Source organism: Nycticebus coucang, chromosome 12, assembly GCF_027406575.1.
Source record: "Nycticebus coucang isolate mNycCou1 chromosome 12, mNycCou1.pri, whole genome shotgun sequence".
In the NCBI taxonomy this organism is placed as follows: Eukaryota; Metazoa; Chordata; class Mammalia; order Primates; family Lorisidae; genus Nycticebus; species Nycticebus coucang.
In genome coordinates this window covers 63,160,056-63,173,599 of record NC_069791.1, presented here as the reverse complement: position 1 = coordinate 63,173,599, position 13,544 = coordinate 63,160,056, and the positions used below count along the sequence as shown (strand labels likewise).

Genomic DNA, 13,544 nt, shown 5'->3' with positions numbered 1-13,544 from the left:
TGGTGGACATTTGGGTTTTCCTGCTTTTAAGCTATTACGAAGAAAGCTGCTATGAACATTCATGTATGAGTCTTCATGTGGATGTATGTTTTCTCTTTTAGGGACAGGGTCCTGCTCTGTCACCCAGGCTGAAGTGCAGTGACACAATCAGAGATCACTGCACCCTAAACGCCTGGGCTCAACCATCCTCCCACATCAGCCTCCTGGGTAGCTGAGACAACAGACATGTGCTACCATACCTGGTTGATTTAAAAAAAAAAAAAAATTGTAGGAATAGAGTCTTACCATGTTGCCTAGGCAGTTCTTGAACTCCTGGCCTCTGACTGTCCTCCTGCCTTGTCCTGCCAAAGTGCTGGGGTTATAGGTGTGAGCCACTGTGCCTGGTCAGGATATACATTTTCAGTCCTCTTAGGTATATACCTACCATAGGATATGCTGGATCACATGATTACTCCATTGAGTCCTTTGAGGAACAATCAAACTTTTCTTACATCCCCACCAGCAGTGCATGAAGCGTCTGGTTTCTCTGTGTCCTCACCGAACCAACACTTGGTACTGTCTTTTTATTTCAGCCATCCTGGTAGATAATGAAGTGATATCTCATTGTGATTTTGTTTTCCATTTCCCTGATGACAAATGATGTTGAGCATCTTTTCATGTGCTTGTTTGACCTTGTAGAAATATCTGTTCAGATTCTTTGCCCATTTTTTAGTTGGATTATTTAGGTTTTATTATTGAATTATAAGAGTTCTTTATATTTTCTGGATATAAGTCCCTAGAATATAGATTTGTGAACATTTTTTTTCAAACAGTGGGTGTCTTTTTTGTTTTCTCAGTGTATCCTTTGAAGTGTGGAAGTTGAGTTTGGATAAAGTCCAGTTAATCTGGGGTTTGTTGCTGTTGTTCCACATATTTTATTGTTAAACCTAAGCATCCTTAGCCAAATCCAGGGTCATGAAGGTTTACCCCTATATTTTCTTCTATAGGTTCTTTTTTTTATTATTATTGTTTGGGATTCATTGAGGGTACAAATAATTAGGTTACACTGAATACATTTGTTAAAAGTCCCTCTTATAATTGTGTCCTTACCCTAAGAGGTGTGCCATACACCCTGTCTCCCATCCCCCACCCTCCTCCCATCTACCTCATTCCCCTACCCTACCTCTTGTATTAGCTCATCTACTGCCTTCACATTAGAACTGAATACATTGGATTCTTACTTCTCCATTCTTGTGATGCTTTACTATGAAGAATGTGTTCCAACTCCATCCAGGTTAATACAAAAGATGCAAATTCTCCATCTCTTTTAATGGCTGAATAGTATTCCATGGTATACATATACCACAGCTTGTTAATCCATTCCTGGGTTGGTGGGCATTTGGGTCGTTTCCACATTTTGGCGATTGTAAATTGAGCGGTGATAAACAGTCTAGTGCAAATGTCCTTATGATAAAATGACTTTTTTCTTCTGAGTAGATGGCCTAGTAGTGGGATTGCAGGATCAAATGGGAGGCCTAATTTGAGTTCTTTGAGGATTCTCCATACTTCCTTCCAAAAAGGTTATATTATGTTTGCAGTCCCACCAGCAGTGTAAAAGTGTTCTCTTCTCTCCTCAACCAAGCCAGCATCTACTACTTTGAGACTTTGTGATGTGAGCCATTCTCACAGTGGTTAGGTGCTATCTCAGAGTAGTTTTGATTCGCATTTCTCTGATGATTAGGGACGATGAGCATTTTTTCATGTTTGTTAGCCATTCATCTGTCTTCTTTAGAGAAGGTTCTATTCCTGTGTCTTGCCCAGTGATATAGGGGATTGTTGGGTCTTTGTTGATTACTTGGAGTTCTCTGTAGATCCTAGTCATCAAGTTTTTGTCCTATTCATAATATGCAAATATCTTTTCACATTCTGAAGGTTGTCAGTTTGCTTTGGTTGTTGTTTCCTTAGCTATACAGAAGCTTTTCAGTTTAATTAAGTGCCCAGACTGTCTTGATTATGGTGGTAAGTTTTGATATCAGGAGGCATATGTCTTCCTACTTGGTTCTCCCTTAAGATTGCTTTGGCACTTCTGAGCACTTGTAGTTCTGCGTGAAGTTTAAAATCACCTGTGCATTTCTGCAAGGATAGCTAGTAGACTTGTGTTGAATGTGTAGACCAGCTTGGGTAGTGTTGCCATCTTAATAATGGTTAAGTCTTCGGACTCGTAGACATGGAATATTTTCCCAGTTATTTAGATCTGGGTTTGATCACCAGGGTTGATTTAGCACAAGCTGTACCCCCAGAGCATATCGATACTGCAGGGCTATCCTGGTCAGAATGTCCCTTGCTATGAGACTGTGACTTGGCCTCTAAGATGCTGACTTGCTCCCACAGGCATAGGAGCCTTCAGAGCAGCTTGGCTTAGTTGGTTATGTTGGGCCTTCCAGGCCCCAACCTGCAGACCTGTCATTTAGTGCAAGACTGAGGCAGAGGTGCGGCTCACCTGCTGTGGGGTTCTGGGCCTGCCATGGCCTCTCAGACACTATGTTTAGACTCAAGGGAGGGACAGGCAGACATCATCTTTATAGAGCTAATAGACTGTAGGGAGATGGGTTTATAAACAATACTAGTTTCTTATCCTGTGTGCTGAGAGGTGCCTGGACACCAAGAAAGTCAAGGGAGCCAATGGCTTGGGGTGGGCATCGTAGATATAGGCAGAAGTTAGAGTGGGTTTGGGGACAGTGGCTGCCCCCGAGTGCTGACTCAGTCTGGGAAGAGGAGCAATTCAGCATCAGGAATAGGACCCATAGGGCAAAGCTGGGTCATGAAGAGCCTGGAGCGGGGAGCAGCATAATGTAGTACCCATTATGTTTCTAGTGCCCAACAAAATGCTTGTCACATGGAGGTGCTGATACATAGAGTTGCCCTGTGTGGCTACCAGGCTGTGGTTATGGCAGCAACCTGGCAGTTCAGCTGTTGCCACCAGGTAGGACTCAGTCTCCACAGTTCCATCTCAGCTGGGCCCAAAGGCCTAGTCCAACCTGGGAACTCAGCTGTGCCTCTTCCTGGAAGGTCCAAGAATGTCTCCTCCACCTGCTGATTAACCCCGCACGCTCCTTTGCTGCACCTGCTGTGATTGGTGGGTTTCAGAAGGCCAGCCAGGTGGATATAGATGGAACATGAATGGAGGATGGGTAGATGGATGGGCAGGTAGAAGAAAGGAAGGATGGCACGAATGAACACAGCTTGGCCAAGAACTGAGCTCCAAGTCACAGGCAAGAGCCCAGAGCCCACTCTACCCGTCCTGGGTCCTGGTTCTTCCCATGTTGTTTCTAAGGGCCCTGCCTTCTCCAGACATGGGTAAGGAAAGTCCAAGCAATTTATGGGCATAGTGAATGCCAATACAGAAAGTTACAGCCCACGGAGGGCCCCAGTACCTGATGTTCTTGCAATCTTCAGTGTTCCCAAGGTGTGAGTTATCCACATCACCCAGAAGCAAGAGTTGAGCATCTTCATGGCTGTCACCAGCAGTGCAGAGGCATTCTGGCCCTGGCCCTGACCCTGAGCATAAATGCCTGGGTAGGTGCTAATGCCGTGACACCAGGTGCTTCCCAAGGCTCATGGTGTAGGCTAGGTTGAGGAATCTGTGTTCTGACCCACTGTTGACCTGGTGGGTACTTGGCACTAACAAGGACAAGGACACAGTGTCTTTGGGCAGACTTCACCTCAGCCAACCAGACCAGACTCAGTCAGCTGTGCCATTTGGGGGTAGGGCTGATGCCACTGCTCTCTACCCCTCAAACCTTGTCAGTCACGGTCACTGATCACCTGTGGACACCCTGTTGCCCCTGGGTAGGTTCTTCAGTGCCCTGTATATTTTGCAGGGATATAATTTTTTCCCCTTGTTTCTCAGTTTTGTCTTTTTTCTATTTGGGTTTGGTAAGCCTTGCTGTCTCCCCCTTTACCTTTGAACCTGTACACAGAAGTATTTCTTGGACCTTAAGTTTTTTGTCAATGGGACAATATCATTCCAGAACTATGGGCCACTCACCAGGAACCCTGGTCTCAGGTGGGAGCTAATGGTTCTCATCCTGCCCACCAGCCTAGACATTTCCATGACAACACTCCACCTGGAGCTTGCCACACTTGGGTACAAGGCCAGCCCAGCCAAGGTGGTGCTGAGCTTCCTGTTCCCACTTGTGCATAACCGCACCTACTGGGGAAAGACCACTGAGACCTGTACAGGGGCTGCACTGGCCCAAGGCCATGGTGGGCAACCTCCAGGACGGCTGCTGTGCTCCTATGCCCCATGCCCTGCTGAAAGGTTGCTCTCAGGAGACTGGTAGCGTTGAGTCCTGGCGAGGGTCAGTAACTGTGAAGGAACTATGCATGCTGCCAGGCCACCTTGTGCTTGTCAGGGGGGCCACAGACTGGCCCCCAATAGTCGGCCTGCCATCCATTTTTGTACAGCCCATAAACTAAGAATTGCTTTTACATTTTTAAGGGGTTGAAGAAAAATCAAAAGAATATTTTGGTACACATTCTTTGACATTCTGATTTGTGTTTCCATGAGTGCCAGTCTGTGGCTGTGTCTTGCTGCAAATGCAGCGCTTTAGTCAGGACAGAGGCTATTGGCTCTGACAGGAGCCTTGGTTCTCACCCTCTCCTGCATCTTTCCTGGCCCCAGAGCCTGCAGGTTGGTGAGTGTGGTTGAGATGCATCTCCAGCCCACAAAGGCCCCCCCAAAATAAGTGCTGGTCCCACCACTATCACAGGGACGCCCTGTTGCTTGGGTAGATGGATTTCACACACTGAATTATCTCACCCAGACTGTTAAAATTGGATAAAATAACAATGCCTTTCAACCCTGAAAGTCTGTGATTCAGCTGGAGTTACAGGATGTCCCTTCATCCTTTGGGGTTTCTACAAGATTCTCAGAAAACCTGTGAAGCCTCACGAACACTGCTCGGTGCCTCCTCCCTTGCCCCAGGCCCCAGGCCCCAGGCAGGGCTTCCACCTCCCTACCACAACCTGAGAGGATGGCCTTTCTTTCCCTCCTCCCTCCTTCTGAGGAGGCACAAAGAGAGGCCAAGTAGGCCATCTGCAGTCCCAGAAGCTTCCTGCTGCTGGTTTCTGTTTTCGCACTGGGGTGCCCATGTGTCCCCCGCCAACGGAGCTGTGTGACAAGTGCCGTGTTGGCATCCTTCATTTGCAGAGGCTGTTGGCATCTGGGCCCAAGGGAGGGACCCTGCCAGTGGTCAATGCTTAACTGCTCCGCGCAATTAGAAGCATAGAGGATCTCCTAGGGTGCTTGGTGGGAGCTGCACCCTGGGCCTGGGTGCCTGTGCCCTGCAGATGCTGTCCTGGCCCAAGGCCTTTCCTGTACCAAGATCTAGGACTGGCTTAATCAGCCTGTGGTGCCTCCCGAGGGCCCTAAGTGCTCCGACACTATTCTTTCCCTTTGCCCTGTCCACTAGGGCTGGCCCCAGGGAGCTAGTGGCCAGGGAACCCCACAGATGCTCACCTTGGCCTATCGCTTCACTCAAGGAGTAGTCTTTCACAGTGATTATGCTGGTTCACATTCTTACGGGCTATAGTCAGGGCTCTGTGTCTTTGCTTGGACGTGGCACTTTCCATCTGCTGCCAGCCTGCCACGCAGTCTAGAGGAAACCTAGGGTGCCTTGCTGAGGTACTGGCTTCCATTTCTCTGATGATCAGTTCAAACACCTTTGCATATGTTCACCAGCTCGTTGGATATATTCTTTCTTGAAATGTCTGTTCACATTTTTTGCCTATTTTTATATTGAGTTGTCTGACATTTTCTTATTTATTTTTGAGTTTTTTACAAATTCTAGATCGGAATCCTTTGTCAGGTGACTTTCACATATCATCTTCTCTGCAGTTGCCTTTTCACTATTTTGATAAATAGAAGTTCTTAATTTTTATAAGTTCAATTGTATTCTTTATTTTCTTTTATGCTTAGTACTTTCTGACCAGTGTTTAAGAAATCTATTCCAGAGTCACGAAGCTGTTCTCTTGTGTGTTCTTTAAAAGGTTATTGCTTTATCTCTTATACTCAGATTTATGACCCCTCTGGCCTCCCCTTGCTCCCCAAGCACTATGCTTTAGTTGATAAAGTATATAACAGAGCCAGGCTAACAGTTCTGATCCTTCCTTTGTAGACACTGAAATTGGTGATTAATAAGTGGTTGGTGGGTATTGGAGTGGGGCTTGCAGGTCAGCCTGTGTGGTGATGGGTCAGGCATGGAGCTGTCACTATGAACTCAGCTTAGCCTAGACACAGATGGCCACATACAGAAGCAGTCATATGTGTGTACACACACAGCTTCCTGTATGCCATACTTTCCAGCTGCCAGCCACGTGGCCCAGAAGCAGCACCACCTTTGCAGGAATGAGGACATCTAGCACCCAAATCGTGGATTCTAAATGCTGTTCTCCAAGGCTCATTGGTGAAATAGCTAATTTTAGGACAGACACAAGAAATACACAGATGAGCCTGGAGCATCTTCTAGTGCCAGAAATGCTCAAAACAAACAAAAACACATACATTGCCCAGGTTATGTCAGAGGAATCCAGGAGCCACCAGAAAGTACTCCCAGTGGCCAGGCAAGGGGCTCATGCCCTTGTCCCAGCAGTTCAGGAGGCTGAGGAAGGAAGATTACTCAAGGGCAGGAGCTCCAGGTTACAGTGAGCTGTGATTGGGCCACTGCACTCCAGTCGAGGGGGCAGAGTGAAATCCTCATCTTTAAAAAATAAAAAACAAACTCCCAGTGGCCAAAGCTGGAGTAAAATAGTACTGGATTATAATCCAAAATATAAAATAAAATCTATAAGTCAATAATACATTAATAAGTGTGTTAAAAAAGATCTGGAAGGAAAGAGGATAAATCCAATATAGAAAAAATCCAAATACTGTCTACAGCATCTGCCCTCAAGGTTGAAAGCCCATCTCCCCACCCAGTTGCGTGAGTGGTGTCTAGAGTGACTTCCAGAGAGTACTGCATGGAAATGGAGGGGAGAGCAGCACAGCAAAGGGAAAGCCTGAAAGACTGGCCAGCAGGTGCTTTGGCCAGCCAGGGTGGGTCAGTATAGACGCTTCACCTCTCTGTCCTTCCAGGCCCACATCCCTGTCTCACCACAACTGAACATCAGACAGACCCAGCAGAGGGACACTACACTGAGGACTGTCACACTGTCATGTCTGACCACATGCCAAGTGGAATCCCAGGTCATGTGAAGGAGTATGGCCTCTAGCTGTGATATCAGTGCCCATCATGTGGCCCTTATGTGACAATGCACCACACTCGTGGGCAGACAGGTAGGGACTCATGAGCACTCTTGTCTTCACTATCTTTCTGCAAATCAAAAGCCATTCTAAGCAATAGAGTTGTATTGTGGTTCTGCTTCCGTGGTTCATGGGTTCTTACAGACTCAAGGACAGAGGAGTGACAAGAGGCCTCCTGGGGCCATGGTGTGGGGTCGGCAGGGCCTAGTCATGCAGTATTTGCTAGCAGAGGGTGGGGAGAGTGTGGCATGTTCTACAGAGATGTGAATCACAATTTGTTCCTAAAGTTGTTCTTTAATCCCTGTGTGTGCAGAGAACCTACAGTGTCAGGGGGCAGGGTCAGTACCAGTGGGGACATAGGGGGTGGGGAGAATGTGCCGTTTTCTCCCCATGTGCTCCTCACAGGTGTTCCTCTAGTCAAGTGACAACACCCCCTCACCTTGGTGTAGAGGGAGCAGAACCTGGAGAGGTACAAGGTCCCTCCCAACCCCCGCAGCAAGCAGAAAGGGGCTGAGACTCACTGGCTTCATGGTTCAGAACACAGATCCCCTCCTGAGAATTTCTTGGTTCTCACAATCAGGGTCCAGGTGTCAAATGGATCTCTAGTTTGTTTCTTGCTCACAGAATCCTCTCACACTGGTCCCAGGCGTGGTGACCCTGTACCATGTGTTTTATGCAGGGTGACTTTGACCGGAACAGGACCAAAGTGCTGCATATGAGCCTGAACCCTGCCAGCGCGGCCAGGCAGCGCCTGCGCGAAGATCGAGACCAGCTACAGGCAGAGTGTGAGCGGCTGCGGGGGCTGGTGCATGCCCTGGAGAGAGGAGGCCCCATCCCTGCTGACCTCGAGGCTGCCGCGTGTCTGCCATCATCCAAGGAGGTGGCAGGTAGGCCCCTGCACAGGCAGGTCAACTACACAACCTGCCAGGGCAGACCTGGTGTCTGTTTGTCTATCCTTCACGTGGAGGCAGTAGGTCACCATGCAGTTTGTCTTTCCCTGTGGGCAGCTAGGCCTTGTGGATGGTGGGGGCAGAGTGTCCTGGCATGGGGCCCATAGAGAGGCACAGTTTCCCCGAGGGCCTGTGTAGGTTTAGTCAGACTACCTTTAGTCTGAAGGTAGCTGAAATAATTCAGGCAGCAGTGGAAAAACAGGTGTCTGAAATCTTCTCAGACCTCCTAAAACAAATTAGTATCATTTATCAGTTTATATGTGACCCATTAATCACAAGTAAATCCAATTCTCTGTGAAAATAGGTGCCATCTTTCATTGGTCTAAGTACACTTCATGGAGCCCAAAGGCCTGCAGCGTCTTGAGGAGAAGTAAGGCCAGGCCAGGAGGGCACCTCTCACCTTTGCCCTCCAGGTCTGTAAATCAGAGCAACGGCCTTTGGACATGCGGCCTATCCCCTTCAATATAGTGCAGTGAGGTTGCCTCTGCTCACTCCACGCCTCAGGGAATGTTACGGTGGGAATGTTACAGCCACCAGGTCCTGCCCTTGCTGTGCCCACTCTGCGGCTGCAGGTACAAGCAGATCTGTCAGTGCAGGGGCCAGGAGCCTATGAGAACCCAGAGCTTTTATGCACAGTCTGGACCCCCATTCACTCTGCTGTCGAGAGCACCTGGCCCCGCCCATGACCGGGGCCTTAGTCCCTCCACAGCAGCTGGGAGTACAGCCCTGACACCCCTGCTCTGGAGTGTGACCACTGCTCTTGCTGCCTCACCCTTGTGGGTATTTGCAGGGTCATCTGGGGTGGGGGGCTGTGGGCTGCTGTTCTCCTAACACGTGCATCTCGCGCGTGTTTCTCGGTGTCTTTTCATCCAGTGAAGCCCTTTCTTACTTCCTTTCCATGTGTTTGTCATCTCATCCTGTAAAGGCAGTGGGCATTCCCCTGGAGATTCGAGCTGGAAAGGCTGGGCAGCAGTAGTGTGGCCTCCTTCAAACAGTGCCAAGCTCACACTGACCTGTAGGGCAGGCTCTCCTGTCCATCCCTATCAGGAGAGTCTTAGGTGGAACCCTGCCTCGTTCCCATTTGCCCTCACTGTGGACCATCTTAGAACACCTGAAGGCAGCGTCCCCAAACTCCTGAGGCATAAGGCCTGGTACACCGTAAGGCTGGGTGCCTGGCGTAGTTGTGAGGAGGCCATGAGCTCTGGGGTCAGCCAGCCTGAGTGGAGTGGCTGCATCCCAGTTCTAGGACCTGCTGTGTCCTCCTAACACAGTGTTTTTCAACCTTTTTTATCTCACAGCACACTTGAACTTCTAGTTAAAACTTCCACGGCACACTTAAATTATCATGTTGATCAAAAAATATATACTTCCTGGGCTTTGAACTTCTTTCAAAAATAAGTTAATTAATCTTTGAAAATTTTCACGGCACACAGTATGTCTCGGCACACCAGTTGAAAATTACTGTCCTAACCACTCAAGTGGTTCTTGGGCTTTTCAATTCTCTGTACCTCTCAGTTTTCAGGTCTCATCAGCCTCAGCTGCATGGGACTAAGGCAGCTGCACAGAGGCCTGGGTACTGGTTCATTAGCAGGAACAGATCTCCCTGAGAACCTTCCCTGGGACTACAAGAGGAGGCCTCTTGTGCCAGCCCACATGCTGGTGTAGGGACCCCTTGCACAGGTCCAGGCTCCATGGCAGAACAGGCCATGAGTAGGGGTGCCCTGCTGGCTGGAAATAAGCTCTGTGGGCAACCAGCCAGGTATTAACCCTCTTTCTCAGTAACCCAGGGAAGAAATAAAGGCAAGAGAAGGGGCAGGCCTCTCTTGCATGACCACCTCTCCCCACACACATAGGCTGCTAGTCTCCACTAAGGCTGTACAGGCCTGAGTCCCTAAGTCCTCCAATCCTTCTGGCCTGTGCTCTCCCTCCTGCCTGTGCTGTCTTTGTGTCCTAGCAAATTTGAAAGTGGAAAATGCAAACTCTTGAGTGATTTGCAAAATCACTCTTGGAAGACTCCCTTACCAGCATCAAATGTAATAGATAGGGACCTTGATTGTTTGCTCATTTATTTGTTTATTCATCTATCCTGTCAACCAGTCTCTGTGTTCCATCTTGGGTGCACAAGCACTTGGAGTCTGGCTGTGACAGTGTTCACACTGGAGGGGACAGGAGAGGTTCTCAAATCTGTTTCAAGAAGTCAGGGCCAGGGTTGCCTGGAAGATGGAAAGGGGCATGTAAGCAGAGGCCCAGGCCAGTCAGGAGGCACACTGTGCCAGAGCCCAGTGGGAGGTGAGGTGGATGGGAAGATTGGACTCAGTCTGCGCCCTGCTGCCCACAGCTTCAGAAATCAGAGAGAGAGAGAGTGCAGCAGCAAACTTGGAGTCTAGAAAGTAGGTGGCTGAAAGGTTGAGTGATTGAACAGACTCAGGGAAAAATTCTTTTTTTTTTTTGAGACAGTCTCACTATGTCGCCCTCAGTAGAGGGCTATGGTGTCACAACACACAGCAACCTCTAACTCTTGGGCGTAAGCCATTCTCTTGCCTCAGCCTCCCAAGTAGCTGGAACTACATGTGCCTACCACAACACCCGGCTATTTTTTTGTTGTAGTTGTCATTGTTGTTGAGCAGGTCTGGACCGGGTTCAAACCCGTCGGCCCTGGTGTATGTGTCCGGCTCCCTAACCACTGAGCTATGGGCGCCAAGCCAGAGAAATGGAATTCTGAGCTGCTGTAGGTGGGGTCAGGCAGGTCTGATCATACCTGGGAAACTGCTAGGAGCAGGTGGCAGGTAGCAGGGAGGCTCAGTTGAGTGTTCACTTGAGAGACAAATCCCCAGACCTTCCCTCTCCATCTGCCTGCAGCGTGCACTTGCCTCTCCTCTGGAAAGATAAAAATCAAAAAGCCCCCAGTTTATTAAGTATGATCCCCGGGGTGGCAGCAGCTTCCATGGGAACATTTTGGAAATGCAGATTCTTAGGCTCCATCTCAGAGTTCTGAGTCTGAAGTCTGGCCATCTGCCTACCAGGCTTGCAGGCCCCTCAGGTGAGTTTGTTAGCTACTACTTTGGAAGGGGTCTGCAGAGGGTCCCCGAACAGGCCTAGGCCTGGCTTGAGCACAGAGCATGAGGCAGACAGATGCTGATGGACCCAAGATGTCCCTCTCTCCCCGGGACTTTCCCCTGTATACTTCAGAATACTGGCAGCAGGTGTGGCCTTCCAAGCCAGAGGGTCTGACCAGCTCCAGAAGACACTGACATTGAGGAGTGCCAGTGGAGCCCTTAGCCCAATCTCTCCTTGGGGAAGCTTCCTCTTCCCACTCAGAGGTTCCTGTGTGCCTGTGGTGCTCACTCATCATTACAAGTAGATGCCCAGGATTATCAGACATCCGAAAGAAGAAGAAAAGGCCTCTAAGATGGAAAATATAGATCAAAGTGAACAGTAGAAAAATGCAACTTGAAGGGAATAGATCTTCAGAGTGAAGAAAACCTCCGAAGCATTGTGTTGTGGATATATCCTCAGAGAGATAAGACAGGACGTTTCAACAACAGAACAGGAAGAAGATACCTTTAAAAAATTCTGAGAACAAAATGAACTTTGAGAAGTTAAAGATATTAGAGTTAAATGAAAATCCAAATACAAGATTTATAAGATAAAATTGAGAAAGTTTATGTAAAAGTAGAGCAAAAAGAAAATGAGGTGGAAAAAGATAAGAAAATGAGAGGACAGGTCCAAGAGGTCCAATCTGAATAATGGAGATGCCAGAGAAGAGAACTAGAACATAGGAGATCACAAGTCGGGTAACTGAAGACCTCCTCCCAGGATGAGCTGAGCTGACCTTTTACCTTACGGAAGATGCTCAGAAGGTCATTAACACAATGAAAATAGAGCCATACAAATGTACATCATCATGAAAACTCAGAATATTGGTGACAAAGAGAAGAAGCTGTAAACTTCAGAGAAGAAAAAAATAGGTCATTTGTCAAAGGATCAGGATCAGAATCAATTAACACTTTTGACAGAGTGCTGGCAGCTAGGAAGCTGCAGAGCAGTGCCTTCAACTTTCTAGCAGAGTGATTACCACTTAGAGCCCTGCCCCCACCCCAATTCCCAATCAAGTCTGAAGGAAGAGTTGCCTTTTCAGATGTTCAGAGTCTTCAAAACTTTACCTCCCATGTGCCCTTTCTGAGGAAGCTGATAGGAGATGTGGCCCAATAAGATGAGGGATTAAACCAAGAAAGATGTGGTGCACAGCACACAGCCCTCCAGCCTCGGACAGGCAAGGATGGATCCTGGACAGTAGGCTCAGTGAGTAGCCAGCACAGGCTGGAACCCGTCAGCGGGTCGGAGGGCTCCTCAGATAAAATGTGGTATGTCAGTTTTCTCAAAAGGAGGCGTGAACCAGAAGTCCCCTCATCTGTGTGACCTGCTATGGACATTGGCACTGTGACCCCTGGGCTGCTACCTCCAGCTGGACGGAGCCTCCTGCCCTGTGATGTCAAACTCATTTCTTTTGTGTTTGCCACTGCACCAAAAAAACGTCAGGAAGCACTTATGTAGATAACTAGCACAGAAGTACAGCTGTTAGGAGTGAGTGCTTCAAAAACTGGAGTAGCAGAAAGGCAGAACACGTATTAGCTGTGGGGGAAAACAAAAAGTTGTGTAAGAAGCAATCACAGCCTGCTCTGGGGGGCACCTCTGAACAGCACTTTATATGGTCATAAGGGACCCAAGGCCTGTTTTGAGCAAAATGGTGAGCCTCATAGTAACAGAGCCCAGCATAGCAGCAGAGCTGCAACAGGGAAGAAAAAGAGAAGTGTGTGTGGATGGTGGTTGAAGGGGGGAAGCCAAACCTTCATCTTCCCCGGAGGGAAGTCGGTCGGTAATGCCCCAGCCATCAGATGCAGAAGCAGCATGAGAGGTGGAGTTAACACCAGCACTACCTGTTAAAAGAAGTGGAAGCAGATGGGAAGCATGGGAGACTGCCCTGCTGCGGCAGACCAATTGAATTACTGGACTCACTAACACATATGTGTGGATTTTGCATAAAAATCAAACCTAAGTTAAAAAGAGAAAAGCCCCAAGTTAAGCTATGGAAGCCTAGGGAGCTGCCCCAGGGCAGAGCCCTGTGGGTATACTCAGGGATCTTTGAGGCACTATTGGGACCCCATGTCCCTGAGGGGACATGGACCTGAGGTCCACCTGAACGTCAACATGTCCTAGGCAGGCCATGGCAGACCAGGTGGGTGGGTGGGTAGCTGGGTAGGAAGAGGATTCAGGTCACCCCAGCCTCCCTTTTTGGGGACTCGGGGGTGCCA

The 13,544-nt window shown here is 48.6% G+C and overlaps 1 protein-coding gene across 8 annotated transcripts in view; it reads left to right on the top strand.

Moving 5' to 3' along the window:
- Positions 1-13,544, top strand: part of MAD1L1 (mitotic arrest deficient 1 like 1) — a 472,925-nt gene that overhangs the window by 325,780 nt on the left and 133,601 nt on the right. For 7 of the 8 annotated variants that reach the window (XM_053555531.1, XM_053555533.1, XM_053555530.1 and 4 more), the window contains one exon: positions 7,962-8,169. In XM_053555531.1, coding sequence (XP_053411506.1) covers positions 7,962-8,169 — 208 coding nt within the window. Of the gene's footprint in view, positions 1-7,143; positions 7,316-7,961; positions 8,170-13,544 lie in introns of those variants that run through there. The other variant, XM_053555538.1, reaches the window with a different exon arrangement.